Genomic DNA, 27,997 nt, shown 5'->3' with positions numbered 1-27,997 from the left:
CCACCCCAAGCCCAGTCCAGCCCAGCCCGGCTAATCACAGGTGCACAAGGCCAGAAATGAGAGACGCACGGTCTGTAGAGGGGAGACGTCCCACCACGCAGAGCCCCTGCTTGCCCTCAGGAGAGACGGCTCTGTGTGTATCGACAACCAGACAGCTTCGCAATAAAACAAGAGCCATCTCAAATGTTGTGTCATTTTACAAATAAAGGGCAGTCCTGGCAAGGACTCAGTCCACTTCTACTTTAGGTCAACTTGAGGCTGAAAAACAACTGACCAAGAGTTACTGGTTTGGTTTTATCACTTTATATACTGTTTTGAAACCACTTTTTTTCTCTCTTGCACGTAAAACAGGCTATAAAATGCTTCCATCGCAAAATGAAAATAATAAATTGCATATTGATTATAAACAGAATGTGATGTTATCTTTGCACATCAGTTTTCTTCTATTTATTTATATTTTGCAAATTGTTCTGCATACAAGCTGCACCCTTTAGCAATCAAGAGTTTCATAAAAAAGAACAAGCAAACTGATTGATGCATCATAACACTACTGCACACATATATTCTGTGGCCTTATCTCTATTAGTGCCCAATAAGAGTAAACTCACAAAAAGGCAAAGCAGATAACACCCAGCTGGAGAACAGAAATTCTAGCATACAGCTTTCAGCTGAGTTAACATTTAAAATGCTTAACACTTCCTTTATCTAAATACCTATCTAAACTCCATAATCAAATGCTATACAGAAAACGCAGTTTGAAATAATGCTCCAGTAACTAGCATTCCAATATTCAACCCGTGACTTAATAAACAATAAGAATTAACCAGAAATGAAATCAGTAATATATATTTTCAACTTTAAACCTGAAAAACAGTGACATCAACAGGTATATAACCCTGAGCATAAATACTTCTTTACACAGCGGTATAAAACTGCTACAAATCAGAAAAGAATCAGGACACAAGTATTTTCCTTTCATAGTGCTCTTATCTCAAACTAAGGATTCCTGTTAGAATTTCAGTAGCTTACTTTAATTTTCCTCAGAAGCATTAAGAGTGAAGGTTTTTTTATTATTCAAATATAATAGAACTGCTGTTAAGGGCACTCTATAGCATATTCTATATGTAGGGGGCTTCTTGAATAGTAATGATCATTAGCAGATATTTCTAGCCACATATGGAATATCTCCTCCTTCCCAGATCCCCAATATCTGGATATTTTTACATTCCACTCCATTCTCCCACTTTTCTGCACTACTTTTGAGGGTTTTAAAATTCTTAATCACAAGAAGATCTGGTGATTGTCCTTCCCCCATTCAGGTTTTTGAAAGTTTGCTATTGACTTCAAAGTTAAGAGGTTAGCGTCTTTCTCATGCCTATATATTTCAGTAGTGCTGTGGTCTGACTTCCTAGATCCTCCTCATTCATAACTTAATAGAGCTTACATTGGGAGGGAAAAAACACTTTACATGACAGGACAGCGGAACTTGGCATTCTGATACAGAGACAAGACAGAGGTTGAGCTGATACCTCCAAAATGGCAATAGGTAGCTGGGGGAAAAAAATCTCTCTCTTTTTGGCCTTGCTGAGTTCCTAGGCCAGATTTGTCAATTATGGTATATTTAGGCACCTAAACATGCAAACGGGCACTTAGTTGAATTTACACATAAGTGCACATAAGTGTCTTACAAAATCCCAGTAGGCAGCTCCCTGTATCCTTAGATACCTAAATCCCTTTAAAGATCTGGCTCATTGCCAGCAGCCAGTGGTAACCTGTTCCAACTTTATTACAATTGGTCACCCCGGTCCACTTTTTTTGCCCCAGTTGTGTTTAGCAATAAAATGTCTGTAGCTGTCAGAAATCCTCTGTTGTTCTTTGTATTTCACCTTTGCCCCTACCTGTTTCTAATTTTATCATTTTTAATTGCATGTATATAGAGAATGGTATGTCAAGCACTAAAATGACTAAACAGAATATCCCCAGCACTGGACATGTGAGCCTATTATATATGCAGAGAGAAGACTGACCTAACCCTTGCCAAAGAAGGTCCCCTTAACCATTGAACAATAATGGAAATATAGTAATTTTCATCACTCTTCCCACAATACTTCAACGCCTTGCTAGGATTTATACTCCATTATCCAAATATCCCCTCTTCCCTGTATTTTAGCCAAATCCCACTCTCATCTGGCTCCTTAGTGGTTTCTTACCCCATCCTCGCTGAACTTGCTCAGTTTGTTTCCCACCCTTTCAAGATCCCAGCCCAAAAGATCTGGTTATATTTGTCAAATGAGAAGTATGGTTGTCCCTCAGCACAGAACAGTGAGATAAGCCAGAACTCAGACAAGGCAAAGTTCCTGCCCATCAGTGTTACCTGAAAACCCTTCCAATCCCCAGACTATTCCCCTATACTAGAAAATATCAAAGGTAAGAGTGATACAAGCTAAACACTAATGATGCTTTGTGGGTTGGAAGGGACTGCAAAGCTATATGCAGCATTTTCACCAGTTTTAGAGAATGACATGCTATTAATTTTATAAGGCCTATGGCTTCAAACACTGGTGTCTACAAACATGTGTTTTACCAGTGGAGTTGCTGTTATATCTGGTCCCTCTTGCTGAAGATTTTCAGTGGTTCACTGTTCTCTCCAGAGTCATTCAAACATGGACAAAAGTATGGGTAAATTTTCTCTGTGAAAGTGTCCATGAAAGTATAGATATGAGACATCCTATTAGCATCATAAAAAGACACCTGTCCCCCCTCATAGTCCAGATACACCCCAACCTTAGAAAGGTTAGTGTTCAGTGTCAGACTCGTGGTGAGTCTATCCAGTGCTTTAAGTTCATTCCTGTTCCTCAGCTTTATAAGCCAGTATCCATCCATGGGTGTTAATGTGTTGTTCCCTTTCCGGTTAATGGACTCCTTAACCACTCCCAAAGTCCATTTTGTCTTGTTCTTTACTTCCACTTCCCAATAATGTTTCCCTGAGGTGAACCCTTCAGATCCCAGGACAGCAACACTGGAGTCAAACCGCTCTGGAGTGTCTGGGAGCATCTGCTTTGTGTTGTCATGTCTCACACAGGTCAGATCTTCAGACAGAATGAGATTTGGATGTGCTGTATTAGGATCCAGAGTTATAGAGGACAGACCTAGTTAAAGAGTAAAAAATAATTATCAGGGAGAGCATTTGAACTGTTTTTTTCTTTACAAAGTACCGGGGTCCATACCATAATGCCACAATAACCACTAGAAAACAAATTCCCTCTTATCCAATATTTTTACATTCCAAGCAGGTGGAATCAGATAAACCAGGTTCTGTAAAGCTGTCCAGAATAGCAGACCTCAGCACTACAGTAACTCAGACCATGTAGTGAAGGTTTAACCAAACTCAAGTTAAAACTATAGGAAGAGTTCAGCTGGAGAGAGGAAACTGTATGACAGGAATGGGCAGGAAGTAAAGGAGGAAAAAAATATGTTTTCTTTTGCCTGTTTCCACTAACAAACAGTACTTTCTTAAAATTCTTTTCCTCTTTAATCAAGTTATACTGTGTTTTCCCACCTTAGTAGAACTTAATTTAGGCTAGAGGAGAGATCACTGATCTGAATCCAGAAGTTGTAACCATACTCTTCAGCTAACTAGTGTTAAGGCTTTACATTTCTCAAACCATATTTCACAAGGGTTCTAAGGCCTCTGTTTGCTAGGTATCATATTTTATGTATGGGTTAACCAAAGTCCAGAGAGATGGCTCAAGACTATCAAAGACATTTATAGCAGAACTAGGACTAGAACTAGAAATCAGATCATGTCCCTTCTCTGATTTTCCAGAGAAGGGAATTACATTTTTAAACCATATTGTGTTCAAATCTCAATTCAGATTGACTTCAGCAACACTTGTGTTTATCAGTTCTACAAATTTGGGTCCAGGTACATTACATTGGGCCCTCAGAAAGTGAAGAACACACAGTAAGTAGCCAGATGTAAACACCTGGGTTTAAGTGATTTACCCAGAATCACCCAGGAACTCTGTGGCAGAGGCAAGGACAGAACCCATTTCTCCAAGAGGACATTCAGCAGTCTTAACCAAGTCTTAGTCTCTCTACCGCCCTGCTTCTGTGAATCCTACTTCCCTGTTCCTCTCCTCCTGTGCTCGTATTAGCCTCTCTGCCATATGTGGCTATCTACTCATGCATACAGTTCCTTGTTCCCTCCGCTTGGCTCTTATCCAAGCCCCTCCCCTCCTGTCTCCTTCTTCCTCCATTACCTCCACCCAGCCTCTCCTGTCTCCCACTGCTTCCTGCCCCTTCTGGCTTCTGCACATCTCTCTCCCCACGTTCCTCACACTCCCCTTCCATTCCTCAGTCATCTTCATTCTAAATAAGGGTTGATTTGTCCTTCTGGCTGCCTGGAGACCAGCAGGGGGGACGATGTGAGCATAGACAAGTCTCCCTGCTCTCATTTACAATGCTCGGTGGCTCAGAGCAGTGGTTATAGAGTGAAATACAAATGCAGTGTAATATGTCAGAGTTCATACCCTTCCTTCTAAATGAAGTGTAATAGGTGGGTACAAGGAAACTCACGGGTTTCAGCCCCAAATTTTGGTTTGGAAAAATAGTTTCACAAACTCTAATAGTACCAGGAATATGTTCATTTTTTGTCAAAAATTAAATTTCAATTGAGACATTTTTGTTTTGGATCTAAATCCTTAAGGTTCCAGGACTCAATAACAGGCCCATTATTATAGCACTTGAGCTACAAATGGAGACAGACTAGAAATGAAAGAAAGTGGTACATAATAGTTCATTACTCATTTGAAACTCAGAAAGGAGCAGCAAGACAAGGAAGAAAATAAAATGGAGACAAAGAAAAGCACATATGTGTCTGAGAGGCTGTAAGGAATAATAAAGTAATATCCCATTACCTGGGTTGAGGATGGATTTCATGCCCTTCCACAAAGTGTATTGGATTGGACCCTTGAGTTGTCCTAGGTTCAGCTCTTGGGAGACCATGTCCCCCTTAGATAGAGTGGAAATATTTTTCTCCAAGCTACATAAGGCACAAATCACACTGCCTGTTTATATGAGATCACAGAATCTGATAAATACAGAGAGTGCAGCAGTGCTAATACTACAAAAGTATTGATGCAAGTACTCCTGAAAATGTTAACCCCATCTCTCTCTGACTCAGTTTATGCACCTTTTGTGTTCACTTTCTGGGAACAATCTAGCAAGCCACCTTTGCTGGCACAAATACATAAATGAAGCAAAACTGAAACCTGAGTATACAATAAGAGTTAATTTCAAGTTATGTAACTATTTAACGGTAAATATGCAATTCAGCATTTGTGCTCTTGGTTGATTAATTATATATGTCATCCAATCAGGGAATTAAATTAATATTGTATGATTTACGCAAGGCATAGCCCACCCCAAATTCCAAATTTTGAATATTCTCAAAGAACTTTCTGCAAATAATCTGAAGACCAACAACTGTTTTCTGAGGAAATTTGTGGATTATCACCAATTCTGAGAATTTTACCATCTGTTCTTAAACAGTTTTGCAAACAGAAAATGATTTAATTTGTCAATTTAACTGTTTTGTATGAGTTCTGATACAGACTGAAGAATTCTACAAGCTCAGACTTACCTTTCCATAAAGGGTTTTATACCCTGTAAAATGAAAGGAGAGAAAAGTTAGAAGAGACATTAAAAACTGTATAATTGCTACAGAGTACTTAATAATATTGAAAACCTCAGCAGCCAGTTCTATTGCAATATTTCTGAACTCTCATAGGAGATAAGCCTGACTCATCATAGCCTCTTTCTCACAAAAACCCTCCCCAGAGCATTTTCTGTTTCTCTCATAAGCATGGTAAAAAGTAGTACAGCAAACATGCTTCCCAGGATATTTGACATTTCTCAGCCCATTCTGATACTGGACATTAAATAATCTTTTCTGCTAGCAAAGATAAAATACCTCTGCCAAGTGAGGTAAAGCTTCTGCCACCCTCTAGCAGAAATGTGTAGACACCCCCATACCTTCTCCCAGTTGTTGTAGTGCCTTCAGCAGCTTGTAAGCAAGGGAGTGCAGTTTGTGGCACCACAAACCTCTCTGTGCCCTGGTATCAAATTTGCAGCCTGAGCCAAAATTTGCTACCAGAAAATCCTGATAGCAAAAAAAAGTGCTGGGAAAAAACATGGTACGGCGCATGCAAGAAGAGTGGGTGTGCCAGCAGACATGGAGGCTTGGTCCTCTAGGGCAGTGGTCTCCAAACTTTTTTGATCATGCACCCCTATCAGTAAAAACTTTTTTGAGCATGCACCCCAATATATATTTATTTATTTATTTATAAATTATATACATGTACTACTTGCGTACCATATGTGACACATGACTGTCTGACATACGGACTGAGTAAGGGTGCCAGTGTCAATCCGTATATAAATATTAGTAAAGCTTAATTTCTTTCTTATTTTTTTAGATAAAAAATAAATAGAAATAGAAGTTCTAATATTTTCTTCCCACACCCCAATGGATCATCTTGCACACCCCACTTTGGAGACCACTGCTCTAGGGAGACACTCTGGTTGCTGCCTGGAGTGTCTCCATTTTCTTCCTTGTGTCCTAATTCCTCCAGCACACCAGAAGCCGGGGGGACCTAGGCCAGGGAAGTTTGCCAGAAGTGGGACATACAGAGGCACATACAACAAACCGCACATACAGGGGCATGCACTGTGGCAAAAAGTAGCAGCACAAATTTGTGCTGCTACTATTTTTGCCACTGCAAGTGCACACCCCTGCACAGCTGGATGCAGCCTAGAGGTGCATTTTACAGCCCTGTGGCCCAGCTGCTTAAGGAAGACGTGTAGACCCAGCAGAAACACATGGGTATGAAAGCGTTACGGTGGGTTTGTGGTGGCAGCTCCGTTTGTTACCAGAACTTCTGTCGGTAGAGCAACGTGAGCATAGAAAATGTCTTGGTACATTTAAGTCTAGATTTCTCACTGTTAGGAAGCTGATGAAATTGTGCTGGTAAAGCCGGGACTGAATGCGCAACAATGTCTCCTTTGCTTGGTGGCACTTTTCTTGGAGAATATTTAGATTTGCCTCCATTTCTTGAAGGTAGGTCTTCCCCTCTTCCTGCAGCTCATTCATTAATCTTCTCTCCCTGCTATGAAGGAACTGGTGAAGTTTTAGACACTGTAAGCTGATGTTTTGTTGAAGAAGCATCTTGTTTTCCTGGAAAACACAGTTTGTTAAGATGGGACATCTTTGATCTCAGGAGCATCACATGAAAACATGGGTGGATCTAGGATTTTGAAAAGAGGTATGCAGATGGTGTGGCATGTCATCACATATAACACAACACATTTCCAGTTAAAGATAATCTTGACATTTTTTTAATATGCTAAAAGACTAGCACTATATCATTCAGTTTAAGATCAAAGCAAAAACAAAAATAACTATTAGAATGTGCACTGATTTACTAGATTATATATAAAGTTTTCAAAAAAACACAAGAAACTAGGCAAAAATTAGTCAAAGGAGGCAAAAGATATTGTGTCATTAGTACTGTAATAACTATTATAGTTAAATATAAATGTCTTATTCAGGTTCATAAAACAAAATCTAGTCTTCTTGAGCATCTTGACATTGCCTCCAATACCTCATTGTCAGTCAGTTCTACATCTGAGGTAAAGTTTTTAGCTAGGGCTAAAAGCAGTCTGCAGGGCTGTGAAATACAAAAGAGACATTACCAGAATTAGATAACAGAGAGCAAAACTGCAGAAGATAGGATAATTTGGATAGTGGAACCTCAAGACCATTAAAACGGAGAGATGGTCATTAACACCTGTGAAGTGGAGACTGATTAGCAGGAATTAAGGATCTGATAATGACCAATGAAATCAATTGATTCTTTGAGCACTTCCTGAATAGAAATGCTGCTGCTCCCCTCCCCCGCTTTAAAGTTTGGATGGAGCAGGAATTAGTGGGGTACAACTGCACCTCTGCACCCTCACCCCCAGATCCGCCCTTGGACGAAAACACCAAGATGTATAATTGAATATGACTAGCTCCTAATATAAAGTGACACTTGTTTCATGTTTTACTACTCCCGGTGGAACCTATATATCATCTATGACTCCTTATATAATTGTAAGCTCTAATTTACAAGAAAGACCATTGATCCATCATTCTGATTTCATCTCCTCTCTTGACAAATACCTGCAAGTTCAGAGGTAGAAGAAAAAAATGCACCTGACCAGTTGTACAATGCTCTGGATTCCTTTCCAAATCCTGTAGTGAATGATGTATGTAGTGAAGCATTGTACTTGGCTACCTTTTTCAAACTAAAGATGTGACTAGTGAGGAGAAAATCACTGTCAAGAAGAAAAAGAGGATACAAAAAAAAAAAAGAAAGAAAAAGAAAAGAAACTGAACAAAACTTGTATCTTGGAAGTCTACACCAACCCAGCTACCCCCAGTTTTTGTGACTGTCTCAAAATGTACATATGGCTCTTCAAAAACTTAAAAGAAAAAGTGGGGGGTTTGTGTGATACCAGTGGAAACTCAGTGAATATGGTTAACTCACTTTGAGCCTCTCTGAAATGTAAATCGTAACCAAAGAAAAATTCCATGACCCTCTTTGAATAGATATCACAGGCTTTGAAGAACTCTAGAGCAGTGGTTCCCAACCTTTTTAAACCATGGACTGGCAAACTGTGGACCAGCATACTGCAGACCAGAAGTGACCAGCATACTGTGGACCAGAAGCCAACCCTTTTTTTATACTCAGTACACATATACATGCATATACTCAGTATAAAAAAGAGTTGGCTGCCAGTGCAGCAGCCAACCCTCCTGCGGACCGGCAGCCAACACTTTGCAGCCCTGGGGTTGGGAACCTCTGCTCTAGAATAACCAGGTTCAGGACAAATCATAGTTATTTATAACTGTCTTCAGATTAGGTACAAGGATTTTTTTTTTGCTTTACCTGTAAACTGTTCATCTAAGAAACTACTGATTCAGTTTCTACTCTTGCTCAGCCAGTTCGCTAAATTAACATGTCAGTGACAGCATACAACATGGTCTGCAGTTATTACAGGTATGTACACACATCTCAGATACGCTTTCAAGACATCAACAATCCTTGGAAAAATTTAGACATCCAGAACTTTGCATCACAAAAGATCCTAAATTCAGGTGTCAGTCAGAATTATCCAGACATTTGGGACTTACGGGCACTGGATGCCCAGCATACAATCAAGGTACATAGTGAGTAAAAGCCAAAGGAGTCATCCAGATGCCTTTCTGTAATGTCTGTATGCCAAAGGTTTATTTGAATGCAGGAATATTTCATTGTGCATTATGATGCTTGGTATATGCCGCAGCTATATAGTGGCCAACAGAAGCTTGTTCTTAATAGCAAACTGATTACCCTGCCTAGACTCTCTGCTCTGATAAGGAATCTGAGTTCTGTTCTTGCTGAGAATTCGAGCTGAGGTATAGTAAAACCAGGTCCTTTTGACTTGATGCTACTCACTTTGTGGCAAGAGATCTTCTCTTGCTGAGCATTTTTCACTGTTTTTAATTCCTGCAGAGTGGACTCCACCTGAGTTCTGGCCGAGATCAGATGTTCCTGTCATTATGACAGACACAAGCATTACTCAGTATTATATTAGTTACTTGTGCTAGATAAAGTTACTGGCAAATTGTTTTCGGGTACTTTGATTATTCTCTGTAATCTAGAGACAGAGTTCATGAAATAGGCTGATAGTTTAGCAACCTCAGTCTACAACATCTCCACAGGCTGGGAGTGCTGTTGTGATGTGAAATATTTGTTTGGGAGGTGAAAATAATAGCTCATACCCCTTAAATACATAGCATGTTGGTGATCATGTTTTGTACTTGTTTTTTACATTTCTGTTTCTTTAATAACTACTGTAAACCTTCAAACTCGGAATGCCCTGTGAATCAATGCATTTTCATTTCCCCTTTTAAAAAGGGCATTATGTGTGATAGCAACCCTGTAACCAACAACTCTCCAAAATGCCAGGATCTCAAGAAACAGGGCAGAAGACACTGCCCCAAAGAACCACCCCCAGAAAACAACACTGCTCCCACAACCAAAGAACACGGGTCTTTTAGTTAGCTAAAGGGACTCCTACAGTCCTGTTTTTCATGAGAGATTAGTTCATCAGGGACATACCAGCAACTGCCCTTAGGTTTCATTTACTCTACAATAGTTAACTAGAGTCCTAAACAGAATTTAAAGAGAGATTTTCAACTGGGTCAAGCTTAAATAATTAAGCACAAATCCATTTCTTCAGACAGGATTTTCTTCAGAAACCTCTAAATATACTTAAAGAAGAGATTTTCTGTCCTTCAGGGATTCCTCCTTCCATAGATGAAATCTGCTATGGAACTTAATCCTAGTGACCTCCCTGCAAGAGAAATTTTAGAAGGAACCAAGAGTTCTTTAAATGCAAAGATCTGAACAAATCAAACCCTTCAGTGAGGAAGGTTCTGACTTAGCAAATGAAAACTGAATGGGAACTTCCAATCTTCAGTGATGAATTAAAAAATTTCCCAGTGGTCTGGATCTAACAGCTGATGCAGAATGGCATTCTAAGGTTTTTTAAATGAAGCTTTTACCTCTTATGTTTGGGAAGAATCCTTCTAATCATGCTGAAATGTAACTAGCCAGAGTGATGTTGTCTTGAGCCTGCCAGCAAGCTCATCATCAGATAAGAACTAATATGGCCAAAGAGTGTGCAGCCAAAGCTGGCTCTGTGTTGTGGCAATTCCTAAATCATCACATTTCAATGGAGTTTGATGATTCTAGCTTCTAGATTAGACTGATGCTTGCCATGCTCCCACTAAGGGGAAGGAAAGGTATAGAAGGGATACCTTCAGGAAGAACTCAGACCTATATATAAAATATACATTTTTTTTTATGTTTTTTATATTGATAGACTTCAAAGCAACTGCCTTCTGTCAGGACCTGATAGAATCAGCTGGCATCTGAGGAAGTAGGCTGTCACCTACAAAAGCTCTTGCCTCTCCAAACTAGTTAGTCTCCTGGTGCCACCCTGCCCTGCCCTCTGCCTGAGTTCAGACTAACACAGCTAACCTACCACTATCAGGAGGAAGCATACAGCTCAGCAAAAAGAAACATTCCTGTTACGCAAGGGTACATAAGAAGACCCCATAATACACAGGGGTGCATGTATCTTGCATGAGCTTTTAAAATCCTGCTCTTTCCCCTTACACAAAAATTACGCTGAGTTGAATTATCAGTACTGTTTCACCAAAAGTATCAGTCAAAAATCATGCCTCAGCCCCCCATAATTATGAGAACAGTTTGTAAAAAATCATGAAAATGTTTTAAAATAAGAAACGCAGAGTTCATTTTCTTCATCTTCTGGTTTTGAAACTAAGAGGATGTACTTGTGCTGCTTTGTAACTATGAGAGCTAGAAGCCTATTTTTACTTCTAAATGATACCTTGGGATTCTCATATAATCACAGGATTCCAGGAACTGGGGCTTTAAGAATACCACCAAACATGGAGATAATCTCACTAAAATTGTGAGAGTTAGCAACAGCCTAAGTGTCACATTTTCCAAAGTCTCTGTAGCAGGAAAGTCTCTCTCTGGAAAAGGTAAGAAAATAGCAGTTTCAGTCCTGCTTCCCTGTAAACCTTACCACATACAATTGCACAGCCTCTGACAGGAGAAGGAATTGGGAGCTTTGATCTTCAGGCTTCTGGGAATCTCTGCAGAGAAAGCACGCCAGTTTCCCATCCATCTTCCAGAACAGCGTAAGGGGCTCAGAGTGTTCCCTGCATTTCTGCTGGAATCTCTCCATGTGAAAGGCCTGGATCCTTTCTACTACCTTTCCTAGCACAGAGTTAGCAATGTACTGCCTATTTGGAAACTCTGCTTGGCACTCGGGACAGGAGCAAACTACCATCTTGACCCAAATGCCTTCAATGCAGGATTTACAGTAGTTGTGGCCACAAGGCAATATCACTGGATCTTTAAACCATTCCAGGCACAGCGTACAAGACAAATCCTTGGTAAAGTCTTCACTTTGTGGCCCTAAGACCAACTCTGAGGAGCTGGTACTTAAGAGGTTTATTTTACTTTCATTTTCGCTCAGAGAAGCTGATGAGGAGGTACTTGGGCTGGAAGAAGAAAACGACATACTGGATGGATCAAATACTGTCCTGTTAGAGATAAAATGATTGAAATGAGATCCCAATGATTGAAATGACATTCCCATTTTCTCTCCCATTCTTAGGACAAATATCTCTGTCCTAGGACACAAATAAATGCATAGACAATAAAATGAGTAGCACAGGTGAAAGAAGGACTATAATGAAGCTCTCTTGTTGAGAGGGGCCTCAGTGGAGCATTGTATACCCTACAAATCATCCACCTACAAGCACAATTCCTTCCATTCATACCACCATACAGCCACACTGTGTAAGCCTCACAACTTTTTAACGGAATAGTCAATTCTCAACTTGAAATCCATCCTATTTGCTTAATGAGCAAGTTTTACCCTGAATACATGAGATCTCATAGGCCTGCTGTCAGTAACACTCAACCTGAAGATACACACTTAGACCACGTCGAGATGAGCACAGCAATGCAGTATGTGGCACCGCAAACCATTCTGTGGCACCACACACTCAGATATCCTCCACACTGCAGGGGAGAGCTGCCTAAGCATGCGCTGTTCCACTTCTTTCCCCAGGTTTTTTTGACCCCTGGATGTCCACATGGAAAAGAAAAAGAGGAGCAGCACACACACGGGCAGCACATACCACTCAAAAAAGGAGCCGAGCCACCCAGAGCCACGCTGCGACTGCCAGCCAGGCTCTGCATAGCAGAATTGCCACTGCTGCAGCCCCGGGAGGCCCCACACTAGGTAAGGCTGTTGAGGCCAGCACTGTGCTGGCCCCAGTCTCCCCTACCCCACCTGGGGCAACATGCCATGTGCCAAAGCGCCCATGCCAGAGTTGTTCCCTGGGGTCAAGTAGCAGCGGAGCAAGGTGTGATGTTGTTATTTGTCCCCAGGAAACCAAATGTCCACACCACCTGTTGATGTGGCCTTAAAAATGAACAACTGATGCAAAAAATGCAACCTATAAACACATCCATAACCTTGTCAACTTATACAGGTGACCCTCACCATTCACGGGGGATATGTTCTCTTATCCCCCGCGAATGGCAAAATCCACGAATAAGGCACTGCATTCATGAACACAGTGCCCCCAGCAGCTGTGGGGGGCACAGCTCCAGTGGCAGCGGCGGTGGGAGTCTGGCGGCAGCAAGCACACAACTCCCAAGGAGCTCCAGTAAGTGCTAAAAGTGTATTTAAAATGCTCAGACAAAACCTTGCTTCCCAGATATACTACTACATAAAGAAATGCCTGTTCCTGCTACATTCTAGCCTCACAAATACTCTCCAAGCATGCACAGGGCTACTGCAAATCTTATAGCAGTATGCATATCAACATACTTCATATTCATTATATACTACTAAACGTTCTAACACGTACCCTCAACAGCCTTGGGACCCTTTCAATGGTCCCACAGGGAACCACACAAAGTTAGTTAGTACTGTTAGGTGCACAAAAATGATTCACAAGATAAACCTAGAGATTTCAAAAGAGGACTCCACTGTGTTAATAACAGCCTGACATCTTGTAGTCTTTCCAAGCTCTTTGCCACAGAAAAGTTGATCTATTATTTTTCTGTAGTCAAAAAATGAGAAAAAAAGAAGAGCAGGCATTTTCTGAGGATTGATTTCAGTCTAACAAGGGTCGCTTTTAGGGTGGCCATCACACAGGACAGCCTGGTTGTCCTCTGTCCTCTATTGATACACAACCGAATGCCTTTATGCCCTCTACTTCTCTCTTCAAGAAAAGAGAGGCCCCTCCATTGAGGCCCCTCTCTTCAAGAGAAAAATAGAGGACATAAAGGCATCCAGTTTCATAGTAATAGAGGACAGAGGACAGACTAGCATAAAACTGGAATGTCCTCTATGATGGCTCCCCTAGATGCTTTGAGTTTATAAAGGTTGAAAACCACTGCTCTAGAAAACCCAGTCCCACATACTACCCTCACCTTCACCCTGGGCACCCAAAATTCATGTGTCTTATTTGAAAATCAAAACCTATACTTATATTTTACCTGGCTACATCTTGTATCTTGATTGCCCTAACCCAGAGACTCCCAAACTTTCTGGATTAATAATCACTGTCGGCTCTCAAAATTGATTGCAGACCACCATGCACCTTTGTCCTAAAACTAGATTGATGCAATCTTCAGCCACAGTTTGGGAATCCCTGCCCTGATAAATGATCTAAATGACTGCAAGAACCCTATAGCCTCAGCACTGCAAATCCAAGTCACAGCCACCTGAATTAAAGGAGCAGTCTCCCTACCACAAAGCAGTAGTAAGCTTTTATTGCCTTTTGAGGAACTGCCACAACAAACACATGGAACCAGAAATTTACTGAATACTCCTGGTCACATGGGAGTCTTTGAATCCTTAACAATTTAGCACACTTTTTTTAATGTAAACACACACACACACACACAGAGGCTTTTAAATATAAAGAAATAGTCCTGCACTGGGTTTCACATCGAAGGCACTGGGCCCTCAGTCATTCCTGTCCTCGGCTCAGTGGAAGCTCACACAAGAAACACCTCCCCCAGCTAGCCCTTTTCTTTTCCTTATAATGCCTCATCCCTATGACAGCTTATTGGGGTGCATTTCTTTCTTCCCTGCCTGGTCTTGTGTAGGATTTTCTGTCTGCAACACACTGGAAAGGGAAGAGGAAGATGCCCCGCAAGGTCTGATCTTCCACCCCTAGGCAGCAGGTGCATCAACCTTGACAAGGGCTCTGAGCCTTCCTGCAGTTCACACCACGACACTTTGGCTGCAGCGGGGAAAAGCAGCCAGAATCAAGGCAGCTTCTCTGTGCTCCCTCCCCTCCCGTAGGTGACAGGCCTCAGTGAGCCTGGAGCCAGGCCTGCGTGGCTGTGGTGAGGACGCAGGTGTTGGAGGGAGCTGTTACTGAAACATGCCACTGGAAAACGGCTGAGGGAAGGTTCTGGAATCGGGCGGCATGGAGGCAAGAATCCCGGGGGTGGGGGTTGTCACAGCCCAGGGGCAGGGGGAGCAATAAAAGACCTGGAGTGTGGAAGAGGATAGACACTGGTCTGCTAGACCCAGAGGATGAGCTTGTGATCTGGAAGGAAACCAGCGGCCATTCAGCAGCAAACGTGGCTGTTTGAGAAGGAGGTGTCAGCTGGCATGAGTCACAGCGGCAGTTAGCGCGCGCTATGCATCCCCTGCCCTTTCCTCTAGTGAGAGACTCCAAAAAGCAGGCCCTGCTGACAGGGGAGAGGCTAAGGGAACCAAGATAATGCTTTGCCACCAGTTAACATCTTAAAAGTGCTGTACAAAACTCAGCTCCTCTGGGGGTGTCAGGAGTCAGAAGGTTGCACAGGAAGGTCAGCTAGAGAGACTGGCAATACTGTATTAATAATGCCGGCTTCACATTGTCCTTCAGAAGTATTTCAGTGCTCCTGCCATTAAATCAGGGGTGAGTAACATACAGCTCCTACACCCGGCCTGCTGGGCTACTGCCAGGCTGGGGAATTTGAGGGCATGACTAGGAGGGGATGTAGCCTGGCACTAAATCCTGACCCCTAGGTCCTCAGAGGATATGGAGTGAGAGCTGTCTGACACAGCCATGGGCTGCTTCCAGCCACCTTGCCAGCCTCTGTGACTGCAAGTGACTGCCTTGCCTGCAGCCACTGTCTCCACCATCACTGCGATGACCACCAGTGCTGCGGTGCCCACAGTAGCCACTGTCACTATCACCCCATGACCAAGACCAAATCCAGCCTGCAAGGGACCCCACAGGCCAGATACATCTCAGAACCCAAAGTGAGTTTGACATCCATGCATGAAATAACTGAAGGGGAACCTGAAGATCAATTTAATCCCCCAGATGTAAGCTTAATGAGAACAAGCTTTTTCATAGCTTCACCTCATTAGAGATGTCATGTTCAAGGGGCAGGTAGGCAGGAAGCACAATGGCACCTTTTCCCACTGTTGGGGACGGGAAGCCCCAGAGCTGTTCTTGCCTGCTGTGCCAGGGCTGGGCTCAGCTGGGGGTGGGGACAGGGGCAGCAAGGATGGACAGGGATCCCCCTGCCTGCACCTGCACCAGCCAGGTTGTTGCCACTGTCCCCTCTCCAGCTGAGCCCAGGTACTGCTCAGCCTGGCTGGTTCTGCAGCTCCCCACTCCCTGAGCAGTAGAGAATGCAGCAGTGGCAGGGGGGTAGGGGAAAGCAGAAAGGGGCTGCCTTGAGCAGGATGGGGGAGAGGGGGTTTTCACCTGCTTTAGGGGCTAAAATAAAGTCTGCCCACAGTGGTGCGGGCAGCAGCTGGGAGCAGAGGGCGCAGCCACCCCTGCAGTGTAAGTTGCAGCCACCCCTGTAGCATCCGTTGTTGCTCCTGCACCATTTTCAGAAATCCTGGATCCACTCCTGGTCACATCAGACTTCATTTTGTTTAAACTTTCAAAGGGAATGGCCTGTTTCTAAAGGTAGAACATTTCATTGCCGCTTCTCCAACCTAAATGCTAGTATGCTCTGGTGACGTGAGAACTAGGGAAAACAGACTTATAAACCAAGTATCATATAATCTGTCAAAACAGATCAACAGAACATCACTAACACACGAGAAACGCTGCCATCGACAGGAAATCCTGCTTCACGTGTTCTACTCCTGCCCTGTATCAGCTTCCTGTTGAGCACTAGTATTAGGCTTTTTGTTCGGCTGCGAGCCTATGTTGAATCTTACATATAATAACATAAGGCCAGAAGATCCTACAGGCCACAGGGGAGTTTCTGTCATTACTTCTTGGACCAAGCCCAATTACCTCCAACTGAGGGGTAACCAGGCTTAACCCAGCTTTGCTGCTGACCAACTTGACCAGCATTTGTAGAATGGAAACACTCCACCTCTCTTATCTGGAAATATGGTACTATAAACTAGGAAAACCTAAGTTTATGGATACATGGCATTCTCTAAATTTGCTCTCGCACATTTGCCCCTTTTACTCTTTCGGATGTATTTATTCATTTGATAATTGTTTAGTCTTCAAGGAAGGAAATAACCACCTTACAGTAATTTTAATAAAGACATTAGCAGAAGTCAGGAAGGAAAAGTCTATAGAATTCAGATTTTCTTGCAAACTTATTCCAAGCTCATAGATCATTACCAGAAAATGTTTAATTCTGCATAGATTGCTACCCTTTGCCTCAACAGGTACATGGCAATGGGAGAATAGCATAGAGGGACAGTAACATGGCAAAAAACCATGGAAGAAGGAAGTTTAACAGGACAGCAGGTTTTGTATAGTTGTTGGATACAGGAACAGACAAGCCTACAAAGAGGGAGCAGAGCTGTGAAGTTCTGAAGGTAAGAGTGAGAAGTAAATACTATTAGGAAGAGGAACAGGACCCTCAGACCAGAAGGCAGGGCATGTTAACGGACTAACTAATTGAGAGGTGAACAGACTATTTGAACAAAGCCACTGCTACTGTTTTGTTTAAAGCAGTAGTTCTCAGCTACAGCAATGCAAGATCCTTTTAAGTGGGTTGCAGGATACTGTGTAATATTAGCACTATTAGGTGTACAAAAACATGAACACAAATTTAGAAGATGAAGCTCAGAGACTTCACTGAAATCCATGACATCAGAAACATTCTGCCCTGTTGCAGTCCTTCCAAAGTTCCCCAAAACTTGTGCTCAGAAGAATTCCTTTATTATTTGTTGTTGTAGTCAAAAACTGAGCAAAAGCCAAGAACTGGAATTTGTTTTTAAGAGTGCCTAGTCTTAACAAGGTGGGGAACCACTAGTTTAAAGGGTTTGAGCACCACACTGCATTCAGTGCCATGAGACAACGTGATTCCGTTAACTCAGTAAATAACATATTTCACAACATTTTATTAAATGTACTCGAGATAAAAACATTCTATACAAGTAAGCATAAAAAAGGTTATACAATCTTTTAGACAGATGCATACAGGTTCTTAAAGTCTGATAGAACTGATTTTTTATCCCCTTATTGACAATAATTTATTAACAAACATTTATTATGGATGCTGTGCCCAAAACTTGCTCCTGAAAGCTCCATTACTACCAACCCCAAACTGGTAGGCCTTATACCACTTCCAAGTCCTGGCAAGGACTGCCAGTGCCTTTGGGTAGCTTGCACTGGGACCTCTGCATAGTTCTGATTATACACCTACCCCACCCCCAATGCATGCAAGTAGATTCAGGACAGTACAACTTTCAAGTTTGCAATGCAAGTTCTGCTATAATGCCTCAGGCACAGAATGGATAAATTACAGATAAAATTCATGGATTTTGAATTTTGATTTCAGGATTTATTTTAAAGTAACTGATCATTTCAAGTAGCAAGAAGCCTGTATTATATTTGTAGGTGTTAACCTAATAACTAAGATATCTAATGTCTACAATGCGCTCACCATGTTAGTAGCCAAGTGCTTCTCTCTCTCTTCAGAAAGCTCAGTGAATTTGAGCAAAAGGCCAGCTCTTAGCTCTCCACAGCTAAGTGCCAGATCAGAGTTTATGCTAGCAAATTTTCACTTCAAAAAGACCCTCTCCCCCCTCCCACTTCAGAAAAAATAATTCAGTATTAGCTACAAAGCTATATGTATTCATTTCAAATATCAAGTAGTTGTGTGCAAGGAGACAGGACTACAGGTTAGGGCTGAAGCCAATTTCAGAGTGCAAGGCATAACTTCAAGACCTGAAAAGGTAAAGAGATAAAATGTATTAATGAGGAAAATAAAACTTAAGAGTAATTACAGTTATTTTAGAGGACAAGGAACTGGAAAGACTCCAAGACCCAAGCCACAATGATCTAGAATCCCAAAAGGCCTACGCTGGAGGAATGGCAAGAGGCTGTCTTATCCACCACAGAGACAATCCACAAATGTTTGTTTGACCTGTTCTTCCACCGCCTACGTGTAGCTTGTTCCAGCATGTCCCTGCTTTCATTAGTGTCTATCCCCACCCCACCCCCCATCTACTATAAATCTACTTTGCTGCAAGTTAAGCTGTACTTTTTTGTCCTCTTCCAAAACAACAGGATGAACAGTTCATCACCAGGCTCTTCAGCAGCCTTTTACATTCTACAAGACATGTCCCCATTCAGCCTTTTCTAGTCCTTCAACTTCCTCAAAGGTCATATTTTCTAAACCCCATATAATTATTACTGCTAGAACATCTTTCATTTGTTTACATCTTTCTTCAAGAGTGCTACCCAAAACAGTGCAGTTTGCCAACTGAGGTCTCCCATGTTCTGATTAAAACCCACTACCTCCCTGGTCTAACTATTACAGTTGCTTTTTTGCAACAGCACCATTGACTCAGAAGTTTATTTCATGTAACTTCCCAGATTCCTTCCTGCTTCAGCAAGTGTTCACTCCCCAGCTGATTTCTAACTGTGGCATTTTGCAGGTGTCTTTACTGAATTTCACCATGATTTCTGACCATCTCTCCCAATTTATCAAGATTATTTTGAATTCTGATTTGATCCTCCAGACAGCTGGCAAACTTTTCCGGTTTGATGTTGCCCACAAATTGCTTCTGCATTCTCTAGTTCATCCTCCAAGCAACCATCCTCCCTATTACTGAATTAGAATCATGCCCAGAAAAGGGTCCCCAAGGAATCCCCACTTTTAGATTTACATATAGATAAGTGTCCCAAGGTTGCTCTCTCTCCTTGTAAGTCCTAATAGATCCTAATATTATTGCCAAAAAATTAGAGAAAGTTCTGGGAGCAGTTACACCTCAGGAGTCTCATTCTGTAACCAGCTGTAGCTTTTGAGATCAGTCTGAGTTTCTCAGTCTAAGCACTGATCCCTCTAGCAGTATATTCCAAATCAGGTATCTGTGGATGCTTCCCACAAATCAAGTCTACCCAAGCCCAATATCTGAAATATGCTTAAAATACACCAATTTCTATAGCTTCCTTCCATACTAATGGTTATGTGGCTAGCTTCACATCCAGCTGCCTTTACTACCCCCACCGTCCCAGAACCACATACCCATATCCCCGCTTCATAGCTAAATCAACTCAGGACAGCATTCACCATGAATCTAGGGACACCTGAACTTAGTTTCATAGTTTCTAGGGTCGGAAGGGCCCTGAGCAGATCATCTAGTCCGACCCCCTGCCATGGCAGGAAAGAGTACTGGGGTCAAACGACCCCAGCAAGGGGTTCATCTAGCCTCCTCTTAAAGACCCCCAGGGTAGGAGCCAACACCACTTCTCCTGGAACTTGGTTCCAGATCCTAGCTGCCCTGACTGTGAAGTAGCACCTCCTGATATCTAGCCTAAATCTAGCCTCTGCCAACTTGTGACCGTTATTTCTGGTCACTCCTGGTAGTGCTCAGGAGAACAGGGACTTCCCCAGTGCCTGCTGATCCCCCCGACTAGTTTGTAACAGGCTAGATCCCCACAATCAGCCTTCTCTTGTGGAGGCTGAACAGGTTCAGGTCCCGTAGCCTCTCCTTGTAGGGCCTGCCCTGCTGCCCCCGATCATATGAGTGGCCCTCCTCTGGACCCTCTCCATGCTGTCCACATCGCTCTTGAAGTGCGGCGCCCAAAACTGGACGCGGTACTCCAGCTGCGGCCTGACCAGTGCCGCATAGAGGGGGAGGATCACCTCTTTGGACCTGCTCAAGATGCATCTGTGGATGCATGACAAGGTACGGTTGGCCTTCCTGACTACATCCCCACACTGTCCGCCCAGGTTTATCTTGGAGTCAATAATGACTCCAAGATCCTTTTCCGCCTCTGCACTGACAAGAAGGGAGTTCCCCAGCCTGTAGGTATGGTGCCAGTTGTTCCTCCCCAGGTGCATCACTTTGCACTTGAGAATAGGATGGGATTCAACACTGACATCTGCCCACCCCTGTAACCTGTCTAGGTCCAATTGTAGCCTATTCCTCCCTTCTAGCGTGCCCACATCCCCCCCACAGCTTAGTGTCATCACCAAATTTGAACAGGGTGCTTTTTACCCCCTCGTCCAAGTCACTGATGAAGATGCTGAACAGTGCGGGCCTGAGGACCAAGCCCTGTGGAACCACACTGCCCACATCCCTCCAGGCCGAAAATGACCCGTTCACCACCACTCTCTGGGTGCAGCCCTCCAGCCAGCTGGCGACCCAATTGACTGTGTGGGTGTCGACACCACAGTCCCCTGGTTTCTTAATGAGAACAGGGTGAGAGACAGTGTCAAAGGCCTTCTGAAAGTCCAGGAAGACTATGTCCACTGCTACCCCTGCATCTAAGGATTTGGCGATCTGATCATAAAAGGCCACCAGGTTGGTCTGACCGGATGTGCCTCTAATGAACCCGCGTTGGTTGCCCCTAAATATAATCTCCCCCCTGCTGGCCCCTCGTGGACATGCACCAGAATAATTCTCAAAAAGTTTGCCCAGGACCAAGGTAAAACTAACTGGCCTACAGTTTCCCGGGTACTCCTCCTTCCCTTTTTTGAAGATGGGAACCACGCTGGCCCTCTTCCAGTCCTCTGGCACCACACCAGAGCACCATGAGTGCTCGTAAAGCCGTGCCAGGGGTCCTGCAATGACATCAGCCAATTCCTTTAGTACTCTAGGGTGGAGATCATCCGGACCAGCTGACTTGAATACATCCAGTCCCTCCAGAAGTTCCCTAACTAGTTCCTCACTGACCCTTGGCCTAGGTGTGCCTCCCCTCGTGTCTGAGGGGGACCCAGCAGGGAGGTGACTGTTCTGGCCCCTGCTTAGGAAAATGGAGGCAAAGAAATCGTTAAATATGTTGGCTTTGTCGCCTGGTGTGACAACCAAATTTCCTAACGTGTTCTGCAGGGACCCCACATTACCCGGAACCTTCTTTTACCCCCTATGTATTTAAAGAAGGACTTCTTATTGTCCTTAATCTGGGAAGCTAGTCCCAGTTCCAGCTCTGCTTTGCCCCCCTACACCCCCGAGCAACTGCAGTATAGTCATCCCTGGTGATGTCCCCTCCTTTCCATTGGGTATACGCCTCCCTTTTAGCTAGGAGACATTCCCAGATGCTTTTGGTGAGCCATGGGGGCTTGTGCGCCCTCCTGCTCCCTTTGATCCATGTTCAGATTACCTCCCTTTGGACTTGAAGTATCGTCTCCTTAAGGAGCAACCACTCTCCTTGGACACCTGGCTCCCCTCCTCTCCGGGACCTCAGTGCTTCCCCGACTATTCTCCTTAGCTCATTAAAGTTTGCCCTCCTGAAATCTAGGGCTGCTGGCTTGCTGCAGACCTTTGCCACCTTGCGCTGGATGGTGAATTCCAGCAAGCAATGATCACTGTCACCCAGGTGGTCGAGCACCCACAGTGCCCTCACCAGGTCATCTTCCATGGCCAACACCAGGTCCAACAAGGCATCTCCCCTGGTGGGGCTGCGCACCTCCTGGGTTAGATGGAGGTCCTGCATTCTGGCAAAGAACCTATGTGAACTTATATCTTCTGGAACCACAGCAAGATGCTTTGGCTGCTCTGCTACCATTTCTCTGCTGCATACTAAACCTTACTGGTATTCAAACCCAAATTGCCCCAGGGGAACCACTGTAATGATTTCCTACTTCCAATGCAGTGTGCAATTCACTAGAGTATAGCCTATGACATGCTTTGTAAATTCATCTCATTTCAAAGGGCTGCTTTTTCTAGTTCCTGGAGAACTGAGGAGTCTCTAGAATGGGTGGGCAAAATACAGCCTGTGGGCCAGATGTGGCCCCCCAAGGGAATCTGTCCGGCTCATGATGGGTTCCTTGGTCCTGCCCAGCCCAGGCCATGGCACATGTGGCCAGTCCCAGCATGCCCTACCCACAAGAGTCCTAGCTGGTCTCCATGGAGACCCCAGGATCCTAGGGCAGTGGCAGCATAGGGCCAGGGCAGAATAACCATACATTCCCTGCATGCACGCCCCTGCCCACAGAACCCACACCTGTTGTAGGGCCATGTGGGGAGTAGACTGTGACTCTGCCTGGCTCTGCTGTGTCACTGCACCAAGATCCCAGCCTCAGCCACCCTGAGATTCCACTCCAGACCACATAGGGAGTTGTGAGCTGTTGCGTTTTGGGGGGGGGGGTGCTGATCTGGCCTATGACAGCTCACCAAAAACTCCCTACATGGCCCTTGGGCCCTAATAGCTGCCCACCCCTGCTCTTGAAGGACTAGATACTGTTCTATTTCTTGGAAATTGTTGGGTATAAATTTTAGGGTGAACACACTCCCAACAAAGCATACCACAAACATCTACAAATTTAGTGGGATGACACCGTCTCTGATCCTCACACTGTGGAGGGGAGTGTGCAGCATCCTGCATTAAGGAGCAAGGGCAAAAGGATGAAGAACAGTCTGGTACTGAACTCTTTGAAAACAAGACAAAGAAAACATGCAACTTACCATCTTTGGCTGAGGAAGACACTCAGTTATCTGGCTCTGCAAGAGAAAAATGGCAGAATATGAGACTTCCTTCCAAGGAAAGCTCAAACACCATAAATAACCACCCTGTAAATCACAGAACACATATAATGCAGTGCTGGATGAAGTGCACTCTTCCAGCAGCCAGACACATGCTCAGCATAACCAGTGCTAGCTGATGCAGTGGACCAGGCCACTGCCACCTGTATCTGTCTAAAACTTGATCTTAGTTTTATTTGTTGCAATTAATTACTCTCTCTCCTCTCAACAAGCCAAGCTCAGCTGAATTCCATCCTGCCCTGTATCTCCAAACTACAACCACAAAAACCAGGTCCAGAAGCTTTTAATAAAAGCACCACACTGTACCAGTTATAAGAGTCAATCCCACATTTTCAGGTTCAATTTTAGGAACCATATTCCAGGGAAAAAGCTGTTGATAACTTCTGATCAATACCTTAGATCAGGGCCGTTGAAAAATCTAAAAGGATAATAAACACACACAAGGAAAGGAGCCAAAGGATTAAACTCCACTACAAATTTGAAAACAAAACCCACATCAAATGAAAAAAAATCATATGCACAAAAATACTGCAACTGCAAGTCAGGACAACAGGAAGCCCAATTGTAGGTCAAACCTATGTATAAATCAAAGGTTTCTTTACTTTGTTTTGTTGGGGGAGGAGGAGTTAAAACAAAAAAAAAATGGAGTTATAACATGAATAATACAAGGCTCTCTTCCTTGCATCCCCTTCAAGGACCAAGTCATGCACCAGGTTCTCATGCACTATTTTGTTTCTGGTAATCGCTATTTAATAGTAAATAACTGATAAACAGAACATTAAGATACTCAGGTAACATCATCAACTGGAATCTAGTACAGCACTGACAGGGGCTGCAGACTCTTCTGAACAGGTCTTTTAGCTGACTAGATTTACAGCACCTTCAAAATATCCAGAACCTAACCTTTCTTTTCTGCAACTAGCAGCATCATGCAAAATGTATTAGTTTACACGTTTCCATTAATACCCAGTTTGTGTCACTGGAACCCAAGAGAAGTCCAAATGTCTACAGAAACAAAAATTCAGGAATCATCTTATCTTCCACTCTTTCCAAAGAAAAAAGAAAACAAAGCCAACACCAAGTAATCAGCCAAGCAGTGTCCTGGAGACAAGAGTAGCAGCAGCAACAACAAGGACTGCCAAAGTTTAGCCCCCTATTCTTAAAGAACCCAGCAAACAAGATGGGGATAGTAAGACACTCACCCCACTTGACATCCTTGGGCTGCTGCATGGAGATATGGTTCACTCTGCAGGAGTAGATATCTTTCGAATTGGTGAAGGGAGCTGAGACAAGAAGCTGGAAAGTCCAGTCGTCTTTGAAGGTCAGATCACTCTTTACCATCCCGTCCATTGGCTTCCCGTTCTTCAGAAGCTCAATGTCGATCTTCGGGGGATGGAAGCCATCCACAAAGCAGTTCAGGAAGTTTGGCTCACTGCTGCCGGGAGGGTTGCGGGTGTAGATGTGCACCTTGGGGGATTCTGTGGAGAAACAGGAGTCAGGAGCTCTCCCAGCCACTTGTGGGGGACCCACCATGGGCAGACACAGCATGTGCAGGACCCTTCTTTCCCAGGGGGCCGGGGGGTGGGAGCGGAAATGTACACAGGATTTCACAGGCAAAACAAAAAAAAAAGGGGAGAGATGGGACAAATTCTTCGTGGACAAGGGGCACCTGCAGCTACTAACGGGGGGAGCGAGGTGCTCAGGCTCTGCCTCAAACCTTCCTAGAGCTCAAATGCTAGAGGCTGCGAGGGGAGACAAACACGGGAAAACCCCTGGCAGCGCCCAGCTTGCCCTGCCTCAGCCCCGGGCAGCGCAGGCCTCGAGTCCGGGCCAGGGGGCGGCAGCTCTGCTTGGCCTTGCGGCACCGAGGTGCAGCCCCGCTTCCTCCACAGCAATGCGCGACCGCCACAAGCCAAAAGCGAAACCGACCGCGTGACTTACGGGAAACCCCTGGCGCTGCGCCCGAGCGCTGCTCCGGGAGCAAGGGTCCTACTGCCCGCCCCGCCAGCCCCGTGGCCGAAGCGCGGGGAAGCGCTGCCCCCGGCCCCCTGGAGCCATCGCTCCCCCAGCTGCAACCCCCGCCCCCCCGCAGCAACAAGCCCCGCGCAGGAGGCCGTCCCTCTTCTCTCACTTGTGGTGGCTTCCATAGAGGCAAGACCGACCAGCGCGACCAGCAAGAGCAGCACCATCTTGAAACTCTCCGCACGCGCCATCCTACACGACCGCACCCGACTAGCTCCTGACAGTCAATGGCGGCCAGCCCGCTCCCCACCCCTTTTATATCCGCCGCGTGCTGCCAATCGCCGTGCGGCCGCGCCCTACGCGTCGTTAGTCCCCAGGCAGAAGAGGCGCGGGCAGGTTAGTGGAGCCCGAGCGGGGCTTCCCGGCGCCTGCGCGCTCACGCCCCACGCCAGGGCCTCCTTTCGCTTTCGCTTTCCTGGAACACTACCCCCCCGCCCCCGGCGCTTCATGGCTGACATTGAAACCTGTTAAAATTCCCTTTGAAAGCCAGTGTCGGAACAGCTGGCTCCCCGTCCTCGGAGCCATGAGGAAGCAGGCTTTACCTTCGCGAGCTGGACCCATTTTACTCAACAACGTAGCTGGTCCAATGAGAGATGCTCCGGCACTGCTAGGCCCCCATGTCTGAGGGGGCTGCGGGTGGTGAGGGGCCTAACACACAAACACCTGTTGTTCTCCTGTGAAGCTTTACTAGTGAACTAGGGCTGGGTTATTCTGTTTAAGATGGAAGCAAAAACAAATATAAAGGTCATATTGGAACAAGTTAAAAACAGTCGCCAGGGCAGTGAATTAGCAGCTTCCTTACCAGGAGCAGGGAAGAGGCAGCAGAAGCACAGAACAAAGGTTGGCTGGACTGGGGAAGCATCAAGACCACTGAAGAGGACAAAGGGTTGTTAACACCTGAGAAACGAAGAGTTTAGAAGAAATCAGGGGAAGGCGATTGTGTGCCAGGAAGTCAATGGACCCCTCAGCACTGCCTGGCTAGAAACACTGCTGGCACTGCCAGGCAGATGGCTTTAAAAGTTTGGAGGAGGAAGGCAGGAATCAAGAAGATGTGCAAACGCACTAGCACACCCTCCCAGACCTGCCCCCTAAATCATGCAGAACAGGCCAAAAACAAAGCCTGTTCTCAATGGCATGCGTGTGATCCCTGCGGCAAGAGGAGGCAAACACAGAACCTGGGTCTTCTTTCTTACACTTACTGAGAGCCAATGATTGCTTTTAACCTAACATATATAGTTTGATCTTCCAAAAATCAGGCTGAGATAAGGCCTTTCAGGAAATGACAGTTGCTTCTCATTTGCCCTGCTTGTAAACACCTGTGAGGGGCTCAAAGAAAAGTTTGTGCCTGAACAACAGAAATCAACTTGGTTCATAACAGAAAATCCCCTTTCAAGGTTGCAGCCTGCTTGCAACACAGTTGCTACCCAATAAGCTACAGTCAGAGCCCCACCCCTCCTTATCAAGGCAGAAATCAAAATTTCTGCCAACTCAAGGCAACTGAATGTATAAGTCTTGTTCCCACAGCCTCAGAAAGCAAATAGCCCTTTTCACTGCATCAACAACCTTTAGCTTTGTGGAAGAGACCACTTCATGATAACCTTTTTATGAGGTCCCATGACAAGTTTCTCCAGTTCCTGGCATCATATAAACTTAGAAGAAACTGCAAAAAAAAAAAAGCAAGTTTATTGTCCTCAGGATTGAAAACGTTGTCCAAGTGCATGTTAAAGGCACAGAGAGCAAAATGAAAACTCCTTAAATGCATTAAACTTATTATTTTGTTGTTTCAAGGTTTTCCACTTGTTAGAGTATTGCCAGTTCAAAGTGCTTAAATCACAAGTGTCACCTGCTCCCCAAATTGGGCCCCGGTATATAATTTTCTTTTCATCCCCAAAAAGGGCAGGGCAGTAAGTGTTATTAACCTATAAAAGGCCCCTTACTTACCTATATTAATTTGTAATTGATAACTAGTTACACTACCATAAGAAGTCATTTTTGTTCCCTCAGTAACAATTCAATGCACCAGCTTGATGCAAGGGGAATTCTGCCTTTGGAGGTGCCATTTCCAGACAAGACCCAAACCCAAATCCTGTTTATTTATGTTTTTAAATATCCACCAACACTTATTTTGTACATTAGGGCATTGGGTCAGACATCCTGTTTGAATTAAAAATATTTACATTGTGTGCCACACAAGTTTGTTTGGAGTGCAAGAAATTTACACCCCCCCTAGCTATAAAAGAAGAAAGCTATTCATTAGCTAGAGTAGTGTAGCATGCACAGGCCAGCCATACAACAGTTAGGGCTAGGGCTGCAGCTATTTAGTCTGTCAAGCTTAAAA

At 44.3% G+C, this 27,997-nt stretch overlaps 2 protein-coding genes across 2 annotated transcripts; both read right to left on the bottom strand.

Moving 5' to 3' along the window:
• Positions 1-292: 292 nt before the first annotated feature.
• Positions 293-12,409, bottom strand: TRIM69 (tripartite motif containing 69). Its single transcript, XM_090029587.1, has 6 exons — positions 11,707-12,409; positions 9,543-9,638; positions 7,004-7,237; positions 5,645-5,667; positions 4,920-5,044; positions 293-3,149 (listed from the first exon to the last, which is right to left on the bottom strand). Exons 1-6 carry the CDS (start codon positions 12,295-12,297, stop codon positions 2,599-2,601), a joined length of 1,620 nt encoding a protein of 539 aa, XP_089885713.1. The 5' UTR covers positions 12,298-12,409; the 3' UTR covers positions 293-2,598.
• Positions 12,410-18,022: 5,613 nt separating this feature from the next.
• B2M (beta-2-microglobulin) lies at positions 18,023-25,926 on the bottom strand. Its single transcript, XM_090029233.1, has 4 exons — positions 25,769-25,926; positions 24,840-25,115; positions 23,560-23,595; positions 18,023-18,871 (listed from the first exon to the last, which is right to left on the bottom strand). Exons 1-3 carry the CDS (start codon positions 25,848-25,850, stop codon positions 23,582-23,584), a joined length of 372 nt encoding a protein of 123 aa, XP_089885359.1. The 5' UTR covers positions 25,851-25,926; the 3' UTR covers positions 18,023-18,871; positions 23,560-23,581.
• Between the last annotated feature and the right edge of the window lie 2,071 nt (positions 25,927-27,997).

This window comes from Crocodylus siamensis, chromosome 15 (assembly GCF_052110815.1).
Source record: "Crocodylus siamensis isolate JL-2025a chromosome 15, ASM5211081v1, whole genome shotgun sequence".
Classification (NCBI taxonomy): Eukaryota; Metazoa; Chordata; order Crocodylia; family Crocodylidae; genus Crocodylus; species Crocodylus siamensis.
This window is presented reverse-complemented; position numbering and strand designations above follow the sequence as displayed.

Excerpts from the sequence above, each read along its gene's own strand:
- TRIM69 (XM_090029587.1), bottom strand. The coding sequence starts at position 12,297 with ATGGGAGAGAAAATGGGAATGTCATTTCAATCATTGGGATCTCATTTC. Across the intron at positions 9,639-11,706 it reads AGGCTGTGCAATTGTATGTG|GAACATCTGATCTCGGCCAG; the intron begins GTAAGGTTTACA and ends TCATAATGACAG. Across the intron at positions 7,238-9,542 it reads AGAAGATCTCTTGCCACAAA|GAAAACAAGATGCTTCTTCA; the intron begins GTGAGTAGCATC and ends TGTGTTTTCCAG.
- B2M (XM_090029233.1), bottom strand. The coding sequence starts at position 25,850 with ATGGCGCGTGCGGAGAGTTTCAAGATGGTGCTGCTCTTGCTGGTCGCG. Across the intron at positions 25,116-25,768 it reads CTCTATGGAAGCCACCACAA|AATCCCCCAAGGTGCACATC; the intron begins GTGAGAGAAGAG and ends GTTTCTCCACAG.